Source organism: Pseudogymnoascus verrucosus (assembly GCF_001662655.1).
Source record: "Pseudogymnoascus verrucosus strain UAMH 10579 unplaced genomic scaffold scaffold_1, whole genome shotgun sequence".
Classification (NCBI taxonomy): domain Eukaryota; kingdom Fungi; phylum Ascomycota; class Leotiomycetes; order Thelebolales; family Thelebolaceae; genus Pseudogymnoascus; species Pseudogymnoascus verrucosus.
This window is the reverse complement of record NW_017263652.1, coordinates 1,467,055-1,487,230: the sequence shown is the minus strand read 5'-3', so window position 1 is coordinate 1,487,230 and position 20,176 is coordinate 1,467,055. Positions and strand designations below refer to the sequence as shown.

Below are 20,176 nucleotides of genomic sequence, written 5' to 3'. Positions count from 1 at the left end.
GCTTGAACCGCAGTCGGTTAACCCGAGACAACCAGATTCCAACTGCAACCAAAATTAGACTGTAATAGTCATTCGACTTTTTGGTCTTTGTTTGGTCCAAAGGTCAACGTTTGTGACGCCCGCCTCGAGGTATCATAGTGAGAACAAACGACAGGGGATCTACGAGGCAGCTACGGAATCCTTCAGCTCTGCAGGTCGGCAAAGGGAGTGGAGTAAAAATTCAAAAAGAATAAGGTGAAACTCTCACTTCACCCTATTCTTTTGACGTCTTGAGTAGGGAAAGTTAACTCGTCTTGGTCGGAAGAACCGTCTCTGAGTCCACTCTAGGTTCTAGGACTTGATAGGTCCTCCTTGGGAGATTATGATTTACGCAGCAAGAGAGTAATACTGTGTGGGTCATGATACAAGTATATACTACTTGAAAAAGCTTAATTCTCATTAATTAAAAGATAGATAGTTAAGGCGAAATAACGAATGCAGACTTTGCGCACGTTCAGCTTGCAAGTAGTTAGGCAAAGAACTTTTGTAACCAGAGGACAGAACCTAAATAGACGAGACTGACGGAATATTTGTCATAGTTTAGACCAGAGTTCAGAATACTTTTTAACATGTCCCCAAAGGCATCTCCTTTAAACCCTCAAAACGCCCGCATGGCCGATGGTTGCCATGACTGCGCGAGGAACCGTGGGGAAGAACCAATCACGAACGCGCAGTGTGTTACCGCCACAGAATGTTGCACCGACGCAAACATTTTTAACGCAACAGCTGTTAACAATGCAAACCTGACCGGATGAACAATCGGAGTTAGCGTTGCAAGTTGGGAGGCCGTCGCAAGGTGTTTGACCATCGACGCAAAACCCAGTGCCTGCTGTGGTACTGCCACAGACACAAGATCCACCAGGGCCACATGGCCCGAATGTGGAACACGTCTTGCCGGTGCAGCTTGGAGTTGTGCAAGCCCCATTGTTGCACACGCCAGATGCACACTAATTTCTCATTATTAGCATTCAAGTGTATTTATTTCGGTTTGATACTCTGTTGGGAGTGTCCGTACCTTCTTTCCACAGGTCCCGCAGTTGTTTGGGTCTGTGAGGACATCTAAGCATACGCCATTACACACCATTTTCGGGGGAGCACAATTCGGTACGCAGATACTGTTCTTGCAGGTTGCGGACGCACCGCACTTCCAGGCACAGGCATGTTAGTAAAATCTACGGGCCAAGTTCAAGAAATATATCATCATAGGAAACGTACCGCGTGATTACATGTCCCACAGTTGTTGTTATCAGACGTTAGGTCTGGGCATGCGCCATTGCATGGAGCCAAGTTGCTATTTGTACATATACAGGCTCCTGACTTGCAGGTGCTGCCAGTTGGACACTAGATGTAATAAGTGAGTATTCGGAATACTGTTTAGAAGATGCAAGGACTTACTATATTCCCACACTTGCCACAATTCTGGCTGTCGGATCCCACGTCTGGACATGCGCCATTGCAAGGAGCTGAGTTGCTATTCGTGCAAATACAGGCTCCTGACTTACAGGTGCTGCCAGTCGGGCACTAGATGTAACAAGTGAGTATTCAGGATTCGGAATTATGTGTGGAAGACGCAAGGACTTACTGTATTCCCACACTTGCCACAATTCTGGCTGTCGGATCCTAGGTCTGGGCACGCACCATTGCATAGTGCCAAGTTGCTATTTGTACATATGCAAGCTCCTGACTTACAGCTGCTGCCAGTCGGACACTAGATGTAACGCCAAGTGAGCATTCGGAATTCTGTGTAGAAGATGCACCGACTTACTATATTCCCACACTTGCCACAATTCTGACTGTCAGATCCTAGATCTGGGCATGCACCGTTACATAGTGCTAAATTGCTATTAGTGCATATGCAAGCTCCTGACTTGCAGGTGCTGCCAGCAGGGCACTAGAGACATGTCAGAATAAGTTGTAAAGTTCTCACAAATGATTATCATGTTACCTTGTTATCACACTTTCCACAATTATTGCTATCAGATCCTAGGTCTGGGCAAGCACCGTTACATGGTGCTAAATTGCTATTAGTGCATATGCAAGCTCCTGACTTGCAGGTGCTGCCAGCAGGGCACTAGAGACATGTCAGAATAAGTTGTAAAGTTCTCACAAATGATCATCATGTTACCTTGTTATCACACTTTCCACAATTATTGCTATCAGATCCTAGGTCTGGGCAAGCACCGTTACATGGTGCTAAATTGCTATTAGTGCATATGCAAGCTCCTGACTTGCAGGTGCTGCCAGTAGGGCACTGGAGACATATTAGAATAAGCTGTGATGCTTACAAACAACTATCATGTTACCTTGTTATTACACGTTCCACAATTATTGCTATCAGATCCTAGGTCTGGGCAAGCACCGTTGCATGGTGCCAAGTTGCTATTAGTGCATATGCAAGCTCCTGACTTGCAGGTGCTGCCAGAAGGGCACTATATATGAGCAGCGGTATTAGAATTGAGTTATAATCATACAGGAAGCTATTCGAAACTCGCATCTTACCACATTGTTACAAGCGCCGCAATTTTTAGGATCGGAGCTGGTTTCGCTACACGCACCGTTGCATAGCTGCTCTGTTGGTGAGGCCTTGCCTGGGCCGCAGACGTAGCATGGGCCCTCGCCATGAGCGGCTGGTGCTGTACATATATTTCCGGGATGGGCGAAGTTCGCGGCGCACCACTGTGCGCATTCACTGTTGCCGCCGCCCTGCGGATTAGCAGCCACGGCTTTTCAAGTTAGCGCGCCGTGATAGAGAAATAGAGTTGCAATCATAAATATGTTGGGAGACTAACAGAGTACAAGCAAGGTGACTATAAGAAGTTTTGCCATGGTAAGTGAATCGTTCCTTGATATAGAACCATTCTCTTAGAGACCTTGTAAAAGATAAATAGACGTCAAAGGTAGTATCAACGACTTTTTATACGAAGGCTTGAATTGGCGTCTCGTTGTAATGTCAGCCGTTGCATTCTAACACTGTAATGGTAGCCATATCCGCTGATAGTGCAACCAAGATCTGGCATGAATGAGAAGTGATCGAACAGTGCCCGATTTGGTAAAGGAGCTATTGTGAGACAATATTACGTCAAATCATAATATGACAGTGTGCTATTCAAACGATGTGAGTTGTTTGCCTCTGTACATGATTTGGGGGGAATAGGAAGTTAATGTTGTTTTTCCTTTGAGTTGACATTGACACAGACCATCGAATCAATATATGACGCAGCTAGGTTTAGCATCTACCATACTTGTGTGGGACAATCCTAGATCCCTATATAGACTGTTTTTTTAATGGGAGTGACTCTTGAACTTAGTTGGTCTGGACTGTTCTTTGAATGAGTGTCACTCTCATAGTGCTCGATTACAGCCTACACAGCCCTAACAGAAGACCATTCATTGAGCTATCTAATCTTTCCCTGCTGATCTATGCTATCTATAGCTACCGTCATACCAACTTTTCAATACTCTCTCTCAAGTCATAATGCTACTAATGTGGCCTGGAGCGCTGATTCTCCCGTCCTTCGGCTTGCTCTGTCCCCCATCGTGATGCTACAATTCTAAGGTAGTAGTATCTGACGGACTTAGACAACTGTCCACCATCTATCCCTCCAATCCAAACGTTTGGCTTGTGTTAGTCTGCGTTCGTACGTACAGTAGCGGTGGCAACATACGGCTTCATATTAGCTGCAAGGTTGCGATCGGTGAAGCTTTTCATATTCTTAGATCTACTGGTTCAGATGTTATTATAGACCAGTAGTCCGTGCTTAAGTAAGAGCGGGACAACAAGCTTTTTAATGGTTAGATCGCTGTAGTGTACGGCTTGTGCCGTGTGCAGTGTGCTAGTAGCTATTGGTTTAGTTCTAAGATTTAGTGGGCAGCATAGCCGCCCTTATTCTAGGCATAGAGTAGCCTACCATTAGCGGCTGCCTAGGTAAGTGGCTCCATATCTATCCCGTTGCTGTCGTGCATCGGTGAACCGTCACGGTCACCGTCTTATAGCAAATGTCGCTGAGCAAGGAAGTCGCCGGCCATATGACTACAGCTGCCACACGAGTCCACTTCAAGTCCAAAAACTGTGCGGCATATGGCGTGAAATCTACCATGGACCGACCACGCAGGCCCGCCTCGCTGCCTCAAGTGGCATTCCCAAGCCGTCCCTGTTCCCATCCTAGGGTACAGATCGCCAGCCTAGCTGTGGTATAGCGCATACAAAAACCAGTCTGCAAAAGCTGAAGGTGTCGGGGGGTCTTGTACTTAGACTACTTTCAAACCTTACGATTCTCACCCTCGCACCACCCCCGGTTATCCTGCTCACCCTTGCCCACCCGCTCATCTATACCGCCAGATTAACCATGGCTATCAAAAGTCGCTGTGCATCGCGTTCATCTCGTCTTAACTCAAGGCCTACTTCGTGTGTGTCGACATGGTCGCCATCAGGTAGCCAAAGGAGATAACCAGATGATCGTAGGGGCTTCAAAACTTGGAGAGGTGGCGCGCACCCGCTAGTCCGGATAGCACCCTCCCGGGTATTAATCCACTACAAAGGCTTGAGATCGGTGGGTTAGTAGTTGGGTGGGTGACCACCAGCGAATACCTACTGTTGTATGTTTTTTTGCTACTTTTTTGGGTTATAACCTTCCGTTTCTAAAGTAACGTCACTTGCGACCGCTGATGCCCTGATAGCTGGGTTTCTTTTTTTTATTTTAGTTTTGGATGGCAGTAGGATTGTAAACTTGTTATAAGTGGGTTAAGTGGGTTGATTCACACTTGGACCGGTGCCAAGTTGATATAGAAGTAAGGGGCATGTATGAATCTCGTATGGCGCGTAAGCAAATGTAAATCATTTACCACTCTCCTCTCACTTCTCACCCGAGAACAATAAGCAGAGAATGCTACATGGATAGCTGGCCGGGGGTTTGGAGTCATTTGCGGGGAAGATTGAGGACCTGCTTTTCCAGTGCCGAAACATAAGAACCCCCCAATTGGATTTTGGTTTAGATTGACCCGTCAGCCCGCCACGCTTGGCATATTGAAATATATGTCAACAAATGCTCGAGCTGAACCATTATCAAAACGCCCATAGCCCAACGAACAGAATGAAGCTGGGCTTCGTCGTCAGCTTATATCGCTCCTGTGTCGGTCTTGTCCGCATCGGAGACGGTGATCTGTCCGTCTCACTCAGCACACTCCAGACCCCAACGGTGTACAGGCTGCATGCCCAACCGAAGCATGCAACCCCCTTCTTCCCCTTGCTGCAATCACACCTCAATCCCACGTCAATTATCCAGCCATTGATGCCTCCCACTGCGAATTCTCCCGTCAGGCCCGCGTCCTGTAATTACCTTGGCTCTTGGTTGACTTCGTATCCAGAATCTCTTTTTCCTATTCTCATCGGCGGGGTAATCGATGACCCGAAGCCAAGGCTTAGCAGTTACGCTCGACGTCAAAACCAGTCGCACGACAGGATTTTTGACTCCGTAATTCGACGAGCTGCAATAAGGTAGTAATCTTGGCGCGGTACTGGTGGGTTCAGCTGCTTATTACTTCGTATATTTTGCGGGGTCGTAACTTTGCTATTATCCCATTGTTCTATCTTAGCCGACCAAATCTTTGGATGAGTGAAATTGATGTGTCGGATGCCAAGAGCAGTTCGTATATATTTCGGCTTCACCTCTGACACGATTGAGGGTTTGAATCCAAGCTCGCCATCACCATCCAGTCACCTCAACCAATCAAAATGATGTCTTTCAATCCTCTCTCTATCAAAGCTGTGGTGCTTCTGACTGCGGCTATCGGCGTCATCGCCAACCCCGTCCTCAAAGACCGAGCCATCTCTTGCGATGTCGTCCGTTGCCCTTCTGGCACCGTTTGCCAAGTCATCGATAACGTTGCGCAGTGTGTTGGCGGCCAGAAATGCGGCACGGCTGTCTGTGGGGCCGGCTTGGTATGTTGCAACGCCCTCTGCAACATTTGCACCAAACCCGGCCAGTTCTGCATCCAAGGCTGCCCGGTGACCGACCCAGTAGTTGAAGCTTCAGCTGGCCCAGTCTGTGGTTCAAAGACTTGCGCAACGGGCGAGGTGTGCTGCAACCCCCTCATGGACATTTGCACCAAACCCGGCGAGGTTTGTATCCTAGGCTCCAACGCAGCAGTTGCAGCTACAACTGGCCCAGTTTGTGGTGCGAACACTTGCGCATCGGACGAGGTATGCTGTAATGCGAGCTGTGGCAAATGCGCCAAACCTGGAGTCGCCTGCACCCAAGAAGCGTGCGGCCCAGTGTGCGGTCCAAACACCTGCCCATTCGGCGAAGTATGCTGCAACGATAGCTGTGGCTATTGCACCAAGCCAGGCGGGTTTTGCACCCAGGAATTATGCTCTAAGGCGACTGAGGCTCGCGCAACCTGCGGTCCGAATGTCTGCGCATCTGGACAGGTATGCTGCAACAGTAGCTGCGGGGTCTGCACTGCTCCAGGCGGTAAATGCACCCAGCAATTCTGCGGGCCTACCTCTTAGAATGGGGAGGGATGTGTTCAAAAATGGAGGAAGATATGAGTCGAGAGGAACGAAAAGCAAAGGCAGAGAAAGAGTAAAGCGGGGGAAAAGTACTTTATAGCTCTTACTGCTAGAAACATAACGAGAATGATTTATATTTAAGATTGACTTGCCTTTTAAACTCATTTCATGCATATAATAGTGATTGATATCTCGAAAATTGAGGGTAATCTTTGGATAATCGCCGACGTATCATATGAGGTTCTCTCGTTGGTTTCTCTGGTACACAGCATGTCTTGTTGGCGTCCCATGTGAGTACTGTTTTCTAGCATCGGATATCATAACTGCCCAATTTGCTGGGCAGGCGCGGTTGGCGGGGGTAGAGCAACCCCGTTAGGTTATAGAAATCGAACGAGAACACAGGAACGTCACGACACGTCCAGAGAATCAAAATAATGAAGTGAATACACACCCCTTTTGTTAATACGATGCATTGCAACTACTTGGGGCCCTCAAACTTATATGTTGTGAGGTCAAGTCGTGGCACTAGTCTCAGAGAGGGAGGAGCCAAGATGGGTGCAGTAGCTCGCCATCGAAGGCTGGTGTGAGAACACTCACACGCACTACCTAGTATAGGTATGAGGTATACCAGAGTAAACTATTGGAGTACGCTATCTTTATAATCCTCATCCAAGTCTCCAAGTAGGAACAAAGCGGCACAGAGCGGCATATCGGCCGAATGGGTGTTGCCTGTTAAGCCGAGCCCTAGTTTTCTTTCATGTTAGGAGAGGTCTACCAGAAACTAGAAAGCACGTTATGTATACTACGGAGTATATATGTACGTGATGGGCATTGGGTCTCCTTTTAAAGCCTACTATTATATACAAATTGTATTATAATAACACTTATGTAGCACATATATACACTAATCTAGCAGATATAGATCATCATATCGACATCGGCATATATACGGTGGTATCACGAGTAAAAATTGGAGAAAAGCTAAGCTGTTCACAGTTGCGACACCCTGTTGGATTTCTCCACACCCGACTCGCACAGTGTCCCATTACAGAGTCCCACTACAGAGTCCCACTACAGTGCTCCAACTACAGTGCTGCAACTACTCCAACTACTCCCAGGTGTACAGTAAATACCACACTACCACCACGCATATCCTCATTCCGCTACACCAACAATACTTCACTCGTGCCTCCACCAACCACTATATTTCATGTACTGCCATGTATGAACACGTAAGGAAGTCACGAGCCTCGGCGCCAGCGACAAGAAATTAGACAAACCAAAATTCATCGTCGGCTTCAATCTTCACCCACCAGCCATCTTCTGTTCACTATTGCTATACAGACAAAATTTGCTCCGTGTAACAGCACCCGACATCCTACGATAGCTTCACACGACAACTCTCACACACCACCAACCCTCTCCCATCCTGCGGCACCGATCTCCAAGTACCCACGAGACCTCGATATTCACCGTTCACAAGCCTGAATCTCGAATCGCCGACCTCAACATTCACCGTTCACAAGCCTGAATCTCGAATCGCCGACCTCAACATTCACCTCCTACCATATGGCCTGCAGCAGGCTTCGTTGATATTACCGGAGCCACCTCCACATGGCAACACAACTACCCGATCACTTCACCGCGGTCAGTCATATGGAGCAGTCCGAGCCGCTCGAACGGCAACACCCCTCAGAGTCACCTGTTTCGCCGAAAGGGTTCACCCTTCCAGGAGGCGCACCTGCCTACGTCAACCAACCTTCCAGCAAGAACATACCCAGTAGCCGAAACTACACGAACGATCTTCCTTCCCCGCCTTCCACCATCAAAACCTCACCCTCAGCCTTATCCCCGCACTACTACCAGAAGGGCCGTCTCGTCTCCCCACCGATCAGCCGCTCGACGTCTCTCAATGGTAAAGGTGTCGAGCAGGTCGACGACTGGCGAGAATTTACAAGGAGGCAACGAGAACAATTCCTGGGCGAGAAGGCACACATGGAGGCGGACAGGGCTCGAGCCGAAGAGGTGATGGCGGAGGAGCGGTCACTCTGGGACAAGGAGCGCGCATTGTATGAGGAGCGCATCGCGGAACTCGAAGCACAACTTGCGGCATTCACTGGTCCTTCTCGAAAATCTCCTGCCACTTCTGCTTTACCACCCCCTGTTGATGCTACGCAGAAAGCATATGTGCAGCAGAGCCCAAGCATTACCTCAGATGCGGCCACCTCTCGAGGTAGCAATCTTGGGTCCCCGCTCTCGAGATCGGTGACCCAGGAATCTGGCCGCAATCCTGATGGCAGCCCCTTCTATGCCCCTGCCCCACAACATCCATCAAGGACATTCGAGGGCACATCCACTATAGACCAGCGGGTCGATGACATGTTTACTCTACGCGAGACCGGCATTCGTGTGACATCCAAAGAACTCAGTGAATCAGACTTCCAAAAAAGCCCCGATTCAGGCGAGCAGTTTTCACCTCGTGAAGACACCGTGATAGGCGACAGCATCGACATCTCGCTCATCCAGCCCGAACTGGAGGGCGTACCCATCAAGTCATCCGCGGTGGCTCCCATGTTCGCGGCCCAAATACGCAGTCCATCCAGCACCATTATGTCGCCTAATAAATTCTCCCCTGATACTGCACCGCCGCCGCGACCCAGCCAAAGCTACGACCGCCACAGTCCGATGCTGGGCCCAAGAAAGGCCCGGGATATTATCAAGCAGCCCGAGGGCCGCAGGCTTACGATGCACGCAGGACATACGCCGAACCATTCGGTGATTCACTTCGATCTCGGCGATAGTGGGGTCACAACGCCGAAGTCCTCAGCGCGAAGCCAGGAATCCATACCTACTGTTGTCGAGCAGGATGAGTCTCCAATTGAGGACCCAGAACTCTCAGGTCCGCTGGGCCTGACTAATGATGCGCCTGAGGATAAGCAGTTCCTCGCTGCTCTGACGAGCAAGCTTGAGGAAGTGGCGGAGAGCGAGAGGACAGAGGAGTTGGATGAGCAGGAGCTGAGCGATGGGCAGGTGCTACAGAATGCACTACGGGCTATTGGGCGGGTAAATGGATCAAGGAGAGATGACGATGAAGATGGCGAGGGCCTGGTCGCTATAGCGTCGACGGATGATATTCCCATGCTTAAACTTAAGCAGACGCCGAATTTTGGAAGGCCACTTGGCTCGTTATGATGTGGATGCAGGATTGGATATTCACTACTCTAAAATTGGTTAGTTGAAGATGCATATACACCTAGTTTGGATGGGAAGGATTTTGATTACCAAAGTAACGGGAAGGATGCATGGCCAAGGCAGGCGGGACATACGTGGAATTGGAAACACTCGGAGCATACACACCAGATGTGGAGGAAGACATGGCATAGATTGATTGCCTTTGTGTTCACACACACAAACGTTTCCTTTTTGGAGGCGTAGTAGAGCGAGATACACATGATACCCACATATAGATTCATTATCACAGTTAATAACACAAAAAATACTTCAAATACAATGACGCTTCGTGATGACAATGTGCTTCGCTAACTGTTGTAATGCCTTCGTCGATAACTTGACGCCATAGGCCGCTCATTCCGCCGATAGTTCCTACAGCCGGCTTCTATATACAATCACACTTCCTTTCATATGACTCCCATATCCGTGTAATGATGCTGTTTGATTTCCAATACCTCCTGTTCAGAGCCACTTGCGCCGTCTATTCTATGCCAACCATGACCTCATAGCCCCTGCCCAGCATACTCCTTGTTGAAGGCCCTCCCAATAACCATCCTCCTGATCTCCGACGTCCCCGCTCCAATCTCATAAAGCTTCGCACTAAACGTCACAGTTAGCACCCGCTCACCCAAAATAACACAGGAACAAGACTCACTCTCTCAATATCCTGCTCACCGGCATCTCCTCCATATACCCCATCCCGCCCAACAACTGTATCGCATCGAGCGCACACTCCGTCGCGCGCTCCGCCGCATACAGAATAGCCCCCGCACAATCCTGCGTGCGGATCTCCCCCACCTCATCCACCCTCCGTGCAGTCTCATACGTATACGCCCTGCTCGCCTGCAGCTTCGTGTACATATCCGCCAGCTTGCCCTGTACGAGCTGGTTGTGCGCGATCGGCGCGCCGAACTGCTTACGCTGGTGCGTGAACGGCAGCGTCACGTCGAGCGCCGCCTGCATCAGGCCCAGCGGACCCGCTGACAGCACGAGACGCTCGATGTCGAGGCCCTCCATCAGCACCTTAACGCCGCGGTTGATGGAGCCGAGGATCTGCGCCTCGGGCACGAACACCGAGTCGAAGACCAGCTCGCCGGTGTTGCTGCCGCGCATGCCCATCTTGTCGAGCTTGCGCGAGACAGCGAAGCCGGGCGAGGTCGCCGTCTCGACGATGAAGGCTGTGATGCCCTTGGATCCAGCCTCGGGCTCGGTCTTCGCGTACACGACGATGTAGTCCGCGTCGGGGCCGTTGGTGATCCACATCTTGGTACCGTTGAGTTCGTAGCCGCCATCGACCTTCTTGGCTGTCGTGCGCATGCCGACGACGTCGCTGCCGGCACCGCTCTCGGACATGGCGAGCGCGCCGACTTTGTCGCCTGCGATCAGGCCGGGGAGGTACTTCTCCTTCTGCGCGGGCGAGCCGTTGAGCTGGAGTTGGTTGACGCAGAGCTGGGAGTGTGCGGCGTAGGAAAGGGCGATGCTGCCGGAGGCGCGGGAAAGCTCTTCCATCACTATGGCGTGGGCTTGGTAGCCCATTGCGAGACCGCCGACGTCCTCGTCGACTGTGATGCCGAGGAGGCCTGCGTCGCCGAGCTTCTTCCACATTGTCGCGGGGAACTCATTGGATTTGTCGGTGTGGGCGGCGACTTCTTCGGGGATCTCGCGGCGTGTGAACTCTTGGACTCGTTCGCGCAGCTCGGCGAGGTCTGAGGGGGTCGGGGCGACGAAGCCTTTGGGGTGTTTGGAGGAGGCGTTGCGGGAGGCTATGAGCGGAGCGAGGGATTGGGGTTTGATGTTCGAGAGAGGGCGGAGAGTTCGGCGTAAGAGGACTGAGGGGGCAGCCATGATGTGAGATTCGTGCTGTTATAGCTGTAATTGTTATAATATAGAATCTCGAACTGAGAAACTTTATATTATACAAGGTTGAAATGTACAAATGTTTCATCTGCAATCATCATTTATGGCGGGGAGACCGCACTAAGCCGAACGTCGCTGATAACCACGGTTGCCGCAGAAAGCCGCCAATAGCCTTTCCTCCGCTGCCAACCTCGGGCGGCATAGACACTGACGAACGAATGCAGGTCACGAAAACATTTAACTCTGGATTCTTGCAGGTTTAATTACTTTTGAGAACTCTCGAGATAGTATCGAATAGAACATCATGTCTGCAAGCCGCGCTTCACGGAAGCTGCTCGCCAGCACCCTCCGCGCATCCCAGCACCGCGCACCAGTAACAGCAACCCTTCTCACCTCAAGAAGCTCAATCCGCGGAGCAGCGACCTTCGTGCCTCCCCACCAGGCCAATGCCATCTCCGTGCTCCCCACGAACGTCGACCCCTCGTCGCCGGAGTACCAGGAGAATGCGAAGCAGATGGGCGAGGTGATCGCGAAGCTCGAGACGCTCACAAAGAAGGTTCGCCAGGGCGGCCCGCCCAAGGCCAGGGACAAGCATATCGCGCGCAACAAGATGCTGCCGCGGGACCGTGTGACGGCACTGATTGATCCAGGGACGTCGTTCCTGGAGTTGTCGTCGCTGGCGGGGGAGGGATTGTATGGGGAGGACGTGCCGGCGGGAGGTATCATTACGGGCGTGGGTGTTGTGGAGGGTGTGACGTGCATGATTGTTGCAAATGATAGTACGGTGAAGGGCGGCACATATTACCCAATTACGGTGAAGAAGCACTTGAGGGCGCAGGCTATTGCAGAGGAGAATAACCTACCGTAAGTACTCTTCCAAGGGATTCTTAATAACCTCTCGTGGAGCCGTCGCAACAGCCAGCTAACGATGCCTTAACAATAGTTGCATATACTTGGTCGACTCCGGCGGTGCCAACCTCCCCCACCAAGCAGACGTCTTCCCCGACCGCGACCACTTCGGCCGAATCTTCTACAACCAAGCGCGGATGAGCTCCCAAGGAATCCCCCAGATCGCCGTAGTCATGGGTCCCTGCACCGCAGGCGGCGCCTACGTCCCCGCCATGAGCGACGAGAGCATCATCGTCGACGGGCAGGGCCACATCTTCCTCGCGGGCCCACCCCTCGTCAAAGCCGCCACCGGCGAAGTAGTAAGCCAAGAGGACCTCGGCGGCGGGCAAATGCACACCTCCACCTCGGGCGTGGCAGACTACCTCGCCGTCGACGACGCGCACGCGCTCATCCTCGCGCGCCGCTCCATCTCCAACCTCAACTGGCCCCAGAAGCCCTTCCCCGAGCCAAGCACCTACGAGGAACCCCTCCACGACCCAGAGGAGCTCATCGGCATCGCCTCCACCAACCTGCGTCGTCCGCTCGACGTCCACGAGATCATCGCCCGCATAGTCGACGGCTCGCACTTCTCCGAGTTCAAGAAGGACTACGGATCTAGCCTCGTCACGGGGTTCGCGCACATCTACGGCCACAAGGTGGGCATCGTGGCGAATAATGGGATTTTGTTCTCGTCGTCCTCGCTCAAGGGCGCGCACTTCATCGAGCTGTGTGCCCAGCGCGGCGTCCCGCTCGTATTCCTCCAGAATATCTCGGGGTTCATGGTTGGGCTCGATGCGGAGCGTGAGGGGATCGCAAAGAATGGCGCGAAGCTTGTGACGGCGGTCGCGTGCGCGAATGTGCCCAAGTTCACGGTCGTGGTGGGCGCGAGTAATGGCGCGGGGAACTATGGCATGTGTGGACGCGCGTATAGCCCGAGGTTTATGTGGATGTGGCCCAATGCGAAGATTGGGGTGATGGGAGGGGAGCAGTTGAGTAAGGTGATGGAGGCGGTGGGGAAGAAGGTGGATCCGGAGTTGAAGTCGAGGATAGAGAGGGAGAGCGAGGCAGTGTTCTCGAGTGCGAGGTTATGGGTGAGTTTGATCCCGTGTGTTGGTGGCTCTGCGAGGTCATTTGCTAACTTGGAGATAGGACGATGGTGTGATTTTGCCCAGCCAAACGAGGAAGGTTTTGGGACTGGGACTGATGGCTGCGATGGGTGGAAAGAACGAGGTCAAGCCCACCAAGTTTGGTGTCTTCAGGATGTAGATGTAGAAACAAGTTACGTTGGGATCTAAAAAAAATTATATAATTTATGCTAAATATTGGACTATGTTGCCCCTTATAACCTGATATAATCAAGAGGGCAGAAATCAACAACAATCAACAACAATGATAACCAAATTCCACGGGCAACAACAAACACTCTTTAGATAGTAGCAACACTCTAGTAAACTCGTTCATATATCTCTTGAATTTGATTTGATTCTTGAGATACAGCCATCAATGGCCCAATCAATCTATACATATAATATCTCTCATCCTACAAGGCTATAATACCTGGCGCTCTAACGCTCAGTGAAAATGCTCCCATCCACAAATCGTACTGTACAAGGCTGAATGAATGCTCCCAAAAAAACGCCCTTAACAGCAACTTTACTTTATACAGGCCTCTTATCCAAACACACTCAGGCCACCCTGGTAGGGATCTTGATCTCGCCCCTCCGCCTGTCGTACAGCGGGACACCATATCTCCAGCCCGTACCGTTCTTGCCCCTGCCAGTCTCACCGGCAGCATCGACACTGACCTCGCGGAACTTGAAGTCCCACCTCACACCCGGGACAACCTTGAGAGCCGCGGCCTCGCGGGCGCGCTTGCGCTCGTCGAAAGCAGCCTTCTTCTCATAGGCCTCCTTGCTACGCGCCTCGGCGCGCTCAGCGATGTCCTTGGCGCCCACGCCTTCGAGGCGGAGGCGTTCGTCCTCGATTAACTCGGGGTGGGGGACGCGCAAGTCAGCGGGGAGGAGGCCGTCAGCGAAGATGCGGGCGGCGTCGACGCGGGTGAATTGTCTGGATTCGGAGGTGGGGTAGAAGATCTGCTGTTGGGTGGCAGCGTGGACGGGGAGGTCGTTGATGGATTCGTGGGGTTGCACTACGCCGGTCCATGACGTATTCGGGTAGGGAGTCTGGGGCAGCATTGCCATGACTGCTCTCGAGTATGGTTTCGCGAGACGTTTGCCCTGGGATTGAATGTTAGCTTTGCTGAATATAGAAAGCAGTCTGTTAAAATCCAAAATGTTGGGGAACACTATTCAGAGAGGCTCGCATGCGTGTGTATTGTAACCATGTGTTTTGTCTTATAGACTAATCGATTTTATACAATCATCATAAAGTGTCTTCAGTCCTTGATGACAAGGCTGGTGGGATTGAGTAGTAGAGAAATGTGGAGTCTTACCTGACGTTGCCATGCCTTCTCGACTTCCTTCAACCGCACAATAGCGCCAACGCGGCTCATCTCGATTCCGAGCTCCTTGCTGACTTCCTTGACAGAGAGGCCATTCTTCATAATCCTCTCCCACACCGCTTCCCTCAACGCTTCACTCGTGACAGGTTGTGACACGAAATCATCGTTTTTCGGGAACGGCTTGAGATCAGACGCCCTTGGCGGCGGCAGAGGTTCTCCAGGAGTAGCAGTCGCCGCCCTCTTCAGGTTGCCCTTGTTGTCATAGGCTCCGAGATAGTTAGCCCCCTCTATCGGCTCCTTGAATGCCGCTCCTGGTCCATGGAGCCATGCGTACAGCTTCCGGCGAAGGTACGTAGGACCTTGATTTTTGGTTGAGGCAGAGAACGAGCGCAGAGGCTGCGCAACTCTGATGGTTCCCGTCCTACATGACGATTGGGAAGAAGATAGAATTGAAGAACAATTCTTCGGTATTAAGGAGGGTGGCATTTTAAGGTGGGTGGGATGTGGACGGAGTTTAAATAGATTTTCTCGGTGGTCTCTTCGAAGCTACAAGCTCGCTTCACGCAAATTTCGTCTAGCGGGTCAATCCCATGTCACGTGTATCCCCGTCACATGATGTTCCTCTCCTGACTCCTTCTCTACATTTGATACTCGATAATAATTATATTAGAAATCCTGTATTCCAGTCTCCCCCCTCTTCTCGCTATCCTCCGGACTTCCCTCCGCCCACCCCGGCTCCTCCTCCTCAAACCAATGCTCCTCCGCGTCCTCCCGCTCAATAACATCCCACTCCTCCCTCCCATCCACCTCCCCATAATCGAACTCCTCATCCCCCCCCTTCAAAAACCGTAACGTCATAGCCTCCCTCCACCTCTCCATCCCCTCCTCCTTCGTCTTCGGCACCTCATCCTCATCCTCCGGCAACACCTGCCCATCAGGTCCAGGAACATACGCTAGATCCTCCTGCCGCCTCTCCGCGCCATCATCGCCCATCCCGCGTCCGGAGAGCGCAGCGAGCTTGGCTTCAGAACGATACAGATCCGCCTCCAGCACCCCTGAGTACCCCTTCGCCCGCCCGTCGGCCTCGCGCTCGGCGTTGGTCTGGAAGCGCCGCACGCAGCGGTCGTAGAGGAGGGGGTCTGGGCGGGTGGTTAGATGGTGCTTCGCTGAAGGTGGGGGGGAGTTACTTACCGACTATTTCGAGGTCGGGGGAGTCGAAGTACGAGGGGTGAGTGTCGAGGTACATTTTCCTGCGGTTCTTTACGCGGATGCGTTGTCTCTTTTCGTCGGGAGGCGAGGAGGGGTCGGCGGCGGTGGTGGTGGTATGAGGGTCGGCATCGGATGTCTGGTTTTGGGACGGCGCGGGGGGAGGTGCTTCTCTGGAAGGGGGGTAGCTTTCGTTAGGCATTGTGCCTCATTTTTCGATGTGAGAGGATGAATGATAGTACTCCCCCAGTCATCATGTTAAGTTGATATTGAGGGTGGCAAGACTCGAGCTTTGAGCTCATATGATCACGTGACCTATCTCATATCTTTCGATTTCCCCTCTCCATTCAGGTACCAATCCATGATGTCTAAGATGCAAGATAGACTTTGCAAGCTGCACTGTCGTTATGGTAGTCTCAGGGTCCCAAAAGCTAGGCAGATCGGTATAATTGCCAAGGATTTGAAAGAGCAATGCGGTCTACCAAGCTACGATTAATGAACCTCGGCTGTGATAGTCGGTCTATCTACGTCCAGACCCATCAGAGGAACAGCAGTAAATTTACATTTCTCAGAACTCAACATTCCAAAATGTCTACCTCCACCTCCAGCAGTGCGGCCTTGCCATCACCTCCCTTCATCCAGGTAGAAGGTCTGCCTAATCTGCGCGATCTGGGCGGGTATCCCGTACCTGGCTCCAAGAACTCCATCCGTCGCGGGGTAATTTATCGCGCTGGTGCTCCCAGCAGCAAGATCGACGAGGATGGATGGACAACGATTAAGTCGCTGGGAATCACCCATGTCTATGACTTACGGTCGAATCCTGAAATTGAGAAGGCTGAGGCAGCTGGTAGGGGTGGTGTAGTAGAGTTTGAGGGCAGTAAGAGGGTGTTTGCGCCGGTATTTACGGATGTTGATTACAGCCCGCAGAACCTCATGGTGCGGTTCAAGAATTACCAGAGCGGTAGCCCCGAGGTAAGCTTTCTCCAGTGAATAGTGCAGGCAGCTTGAAGAAGCATTGCTCGGAGGGATAGGGAAATAGCTAAGTTCGTCTAGGGGTTCACGGCGGCATATGAGGATATTCTCAAAAATGCCCCGCAGTCATACACGCAAATTCTACGCCACATCGCACAGTGGCCGACGTCGCCGCTGCTCCTCCACTGCACAGCTGGGAAAGACAGGACTGGTGTCCTCTGCGCGTTGATTCTCTCCCTCTGCGGTGTGGACGACGAGACCGTTGCGCGTGAGTACTCCTTGACGGAAGTCGGGCTGGCTCATTGGAGAGAAGAGGTCGTCGCCGGCCTCATGGCGTCGCACACAATACCTTCTGATAGGACCGGCGCGTTGAATATGCTCAGTGCGAGGTAAGTTCACTTCCATACTCAAGAGGTGGAGACTAACGGGATGCAGGGCTGAGAATATGATGGCAACGCTGGCGATGATCCGGGAGAGGTATGGCGGGGCTGAAGGGTATATCCGCGAGCACTGCGAATTGAGCGACGACGAGATCGGGCAGATCAAGTCGAGCTTGGTGGTGACGGAAGCTCCTGTCCACCAACTGTGAGGGCTGGAGTATGAGCGTTGGTGGTGGAGGTAGATTAACGCGAGGACATGGATATATCAAAGAGCACATGTTGTAGATAAAGCACAACCGTGTGAACAAATAGCAAGGCACAGCCAGTGCAGCCTTCTTGCTCCATAAATAGAGAAATAGATCATATGAAGATAAATCACCACCGTCTACTCAAAACACCAGCATCGCTGGCTCAGGCTTTTCCTCCTCTGACGGCAACCGCATCAACAGTAACGGCTAAACGGCTTATTGTCCACGGGATGCCGCAACGTTGGCGGGGTGTCGTCAGCACCGTCTCGCGCAGATGGCCGGCAGTATTAGCAGCAGCCGGCCGGTCCTTCCTCACGCACCCGCGGGCCGAGCGAGGGCAGAGGTTGGTTTGATAAGGATGGATACGACGCTGCCTGCGTCGTGGTGGGTTGTCAGGATGTGTGTGAGCGGTGGTGGTGGTGGTCCAGGGACCCTGTCCTTGCCAGCAGCGATTCCTTCCGCTTCGGTGCAGCAGGACCAACACCACCAGCGTCGTCGTCGTCACGTCAGATCCGGCACCCCGTAAATAGTAGGTAGGTGGAACGGCAGGCCATAGGGTACCTGGTCTATATTTCACGCGCATATCGGTGAGGAGGGCCTAGAGCAAGGGGATAGTTCTCGAAGCGCCCTGCGAAGAAACATGATGGTGTCGTTTGAGGTAGTCCGGGGGGGTTCTACAGCAAAGACGTCAGACCTCGTGGCTGGTAGTGTATGCGACAGGGAAGAGTGGTATTGCATCGGAGAGTTGAAGTTACAGTACAGGATGCAGAGTTGGGCAGGGAAGGGCAGGAAGGGGCAGGGAAGGGGTAGGGATTGCTGTTTGGTAGAGATGAAGAAGGTCTGGGTGGTCTGGGTGTTGGTCGGTCTGTGGTGTGTCTGGGTTCGGCCGTTGAAAGGGCTGAGAGGGTTATGGGCGGCAGAGGGAGGAGGTAGGAGGAGAAGGGTGGTTGAGTATCCCTGTTAGCCTTATGCATCTGGTTGGTGTTAGAGAAGTGTACTTTCTCTTAACTTCGGTGTTGAGTAGATGTGTGATAAAGTACGACGCGCAATACGATAACGCACAGTACTATACACACAATACTATACTTACCTAAGTGGCTCCTAAGTCTGGTAGCTTATACAACTCCGGCTCATACTTACCGGACTTACTGGTAGCTTGGCGAATGACAGGCGGCGAAAGGCACACACCTGAGCTTTTTAGTCTACTCAGCTACCAGCAACTTTATGTAGCAGCAACTAACAGCAACTAGCAGCAAGAAACTACGACCAACCACCAGTAGAGTAGGAGAGGCGAAGTCTAGCTAGACTCTCCCCCATAAGCCCATATGGCCCCCTTCTACCAATCTACCGAGAGAGTTGGTTATATGGGGCATGGACTAGTCTAAGCCATGAGCTCTTTCCGGCCATCGACCGGGAAGAAAGAGAGCGCGGGCATAGTACGAGGTACCAGTAGGGTGCGAGTATTACTCGACTAACTCGACTACTCGACTACTCGACTAGGAAATGTGCTGACATGCATGTACTTTGTCTTTGTCTGATGGCTGCTGCTGCTGTTGTTTTGCTTCAGAGTAGAGTGTTCGAGTATTACCGTAATAACACTAATGCGCCAAATAAACGTCAAATAGCCAGCCATTTTATATACAGTATTCCTATCGCCGTATCATCGTATCATCGTATCATAGTATCATAGTATCGTACCTTTCTCTACTAATCTTAGTATAATATGCTGCTGAGCTACCATCTCGTGCTAGCACACGTCTACTAGTACACCTCTGCAGTACACCACCTCTGCTAGTACACCACCTCTGCTATTCCCGTCACGGTACCACTTTTCATATGGTGTCGCCAGATACATAACACCCGATCAATCCAAGCTTCTTGTACCTGCCAGGTACACTGAATGCTGAATCACACCTGTCGCCCACTCATCGCCGTCGCATCGTCCACCTATCGCCCCTTCTAAAAACCCACCTCACCACTGATCCATCTCATACCTCATGCACAGGGTATACTTCAAGAGTACCTCCATCTAACACCTGCACTACCAGTCTAGCCCACCAGACAGCAGGTACCAGTCCCATTCTCCTCCCTCCTTCCTCCCTCCTCCCTCTCCCTCCTCCTCCACCTCTCTTCACCTGCCTGCCTGCCTGCCTCCCTCTCCTCCACCTCCACCTCCCCTACCACCACCAAGAAGAGAGAGCTACCTACACACCACACTTACTACTCCCTCGTGTACCTTCTTCATACCATACCTGCCTACATTCTGCCTACTTTCCTACCTCCCCCTACCCCCCCCCCCCAACAAATCATATTCATTTCCCCAATAATTATCATCTCCCTCTCTGCCTCACTCCATTCATTCACTCCATTCATTCACTCCATTCAT

The 20,176-nt window shown here is 51.8% G+C and overlaps 8 protein-coding genes across 8 annotated transcripts; 4 read left to right on the top strand and 4 right to left on the bottom strand.

The window, feature by feature from the left end:
- Window positions 1-637: 637 nt before the first annotated feature.
- VE01_00526 (uncharacterized protein) lies at window positions 638-1,646 on the bottom strand (the record flags this gene model as incomplete). Its single annotated transcript, XM_018270057.2, has 4 exons — window positions 1,622-1,646; window positions 1,435-1,560; window positions 1,055-1,380; window positions 638-986 (listed from the first exon to the last, which is right to left on the bottom strand). Exons 3-4 carry the CDS (start codon window positions 1,096-1,098, stop codon window positions 638-640), a joined length of 393 nt encoding a protein of 130 aa, XP_018135586.2. The 5' UTR covers window positions 1,099-1,380; window positions 1,435-1,560; window positions 1,622-1,646.
- Window positions 1,647-5,770: 4,124 nt separating this feature from the next.
- VE01_00525 (uncharacterized protein) lies at window positions 5,771-6,731 on the top strand (the record flags this gene model as incomplete). Its single annotated transcript, XM_018270056.1, has 3 exons — window positions 5,771-6,157; window positions 6,207-6,509; window positions 6,729-6,731. 3 exons carry the CDS (start codon window positions 5,771-5,773, stop codon window positions 6,729-6,731), a joined length of 693 nt encoding a protein of 230 aa, XP_018135588.1.
- A 1,352-nt stretch (window positions 6,732-8,083) lies between these two features.
- Window positions 8,084-10,034, top strand: VE01_00524 (uncharacterized protein). The gene has a single exon (XM_018270055.2). The coding sequence runs from the start codon at window positions 8,162-8,164 to the stop codon at window positions 9,737-9,739; it is 1,578 nt and encodes a 525-aa protein (XP_018135587.1). The 5' UTR covers window positions 8,084-8,161; the 3' UTR covers window positions 9,740-10,034.
- Window positions 10,035-10,064: 30 nt separating this feature from the next.
- VE01_00523 (uncharacterized protein) lies at window positions 10,065-11,745 on the bottom strand. Its single transcript, XM_018270054.2, has 2 exons — window positions 10,434-11,745; window positions 10,065-10,378 (listed from the first exon to the last, which is right to left on the bottom strand). Exons 1-2 carry the CDS (start codon window positions 11,621-11,623, stop codon window positions 10,282-10,284), a joined length of 1,287 nt encoding a protein of 428 aa, XP_018135590.1. The 5' UTR covers window positions 11,624-11,745; the 3' UTR covers window positions 10,065-10,281.
- Window positions 11,746-11,863: 118 nt separating this feature from the next.
- On the top strand, window positions 11,864-14,028 carry VE01_00522 (uncharacterized protein). The gene is made up of 3 exons (XM_018270053.2): window positions 11,864-12,499; window positions 12,579-13,614; window positions 13,673-14,028. Exons 1-3 carry the CDS (start codon window positions 11,940-11,942, stop codon window positions 13,787-13,789), a joined length of 1,713 nt encoding a protein of 570 aa, XP_018135589.1. The 5' UTR covers window positions 11,864-11,939; the 3' UTR covers window positions 13,790-14,028.
- On the bottom strand, window positions 13,857-15,518 carry VE01_00521 (uncharacterized protein). The gene is made up of 2 exons (XM_018270052.2): window positions 14,976-15,518; window positions 13,857-14,760 (listed from the first exon to the last, which is right to left on the bottom strand). Exons 1-2 carry the CDS (start codon window positions 15,468-15,470, stop codon window positions 14,209-14,211), a joined length of 1,047 nt encoding a protein of 348 aa, XP_018135503.1. The 5' UTR covers window positions 15,471-15,518; the 3' UTR covers window positions 13,857-14,208.
- A 132-nt stretch (window positions 15,519-15,650) lies between these two features.
- VE01_00520 (uncharacterized protein) lies at window positions 15,651-17,694 on the bottom strand (the record flags this gene model as incomplete). The annotated part of the gene is made up of 2 exons (XM_018270051.2): window positions 16,176-17,694; window positions 15,651-16,123 (listed from the first exon to the last, which is right to left on the bottom strand). Exons 1-2 carry the CDS (start codon window positions 16,390-16,392, stop codon window positions 15,651-15,653), a joined length of 690 nt encoding a protein of 229 aa, XP_018135591.1. The 5' UTR covers window positions 16,393-17,694.
- Window positions 16,373-17,923, top strand: VE01_00519 (uncharacterized protein). The gene is made up of 3 exons (XM_018270050.2): window positions 16,373-17,162; window positions 17,244-17,551; window positions 17,598-17,923. Exons 1-3 carry the CDS (start codon window positions 16,662-16,664, stop codon window positions 17,749-17,751), a joined length of 963 nt encoding a protein of 320 aa, XP_018135326.2. The 5' UTR covers window positions 16,373-16,661; the 3' UTR covers window positions 17,752-17,923.
- Window positions 17,924-20,176: the final 2,253 nt, after the last annotated feature.

Coding starts and splice junctions, on each gene's coding strand:
- VE01_00524 (XM_018270055.2), top strand. CDS start 8,162: ATGGCAACACAACTACCCGATCACTTCACCGCGGTCAGTCATATGGAG.
- VE01_00523 (XM_018270054.2), bottom strand. CDS start 11,623: ATGGCTGCCCCCTCAGTCCTCTTACGCCGAACTCTCCGCCCTCTCTCG. Junction 10,379..10,433: donor GTGAGCAGGATATTGAGAGA/GTGAGTCTTGTT, acceptor TGTGACGTTTAG/TGCGAAGCTTTATGAGATTG.
- VE01_00522 (XM_018270053.2), top strand. CDS start 11,940: ATGTCTGCAAGCCGCGCTTCACGGAAGCTGCTCGCCAGCACCCTCCGC. Junction 12,500..12,578: donor GCAGAGGAGAATAACCTACC/GTAAGTACTCTT, acceptor CCTTAACAATAG/TTGCATATACTTGGTCGACT. Junction 13,615..13,672: donor TCTCGAGTGCGAGGTTATGG/GTGAGTTTGATC, acceptor ACTTGGAGATAG/GACGATGGTGTGATTTTGCC.
- VE01_00521 (XM_018270052.2), bottom strand. CDS start 15,470: ATGCCACCCTCCTTAATACCGAAGAATTGTTCTTCAATTCTATCTTCT. Junction 14,761..14,975: donor AGAAGGCATGGCAACGTCAG/GTAAGACTCCAC, acceptor ATTCAATCCCAG/GGCAAACGTCTCGCGAAACC.
- VE01_00519 (XM_018270050.2), top strand. CDS start 16,662: ATGCGGTCTACCAAGCTACGATTAATGAACCTCGGCTGTGATAGTCGG. Junction 17,163..17,243: donor ACCAGAGCGGTAGCCCCGAG/GTAAGCTTTCTC, acceptor AAGTTCGTCTAG/GGGTTCACGGCGGCATATGA. Junction 17,552..17,597: donor TTGAATATGCTCAGTGCGAG/GTAAGTTCACTT, acceptor AACGGGATGCAG/GGCTGAGAATATGATGGCAA.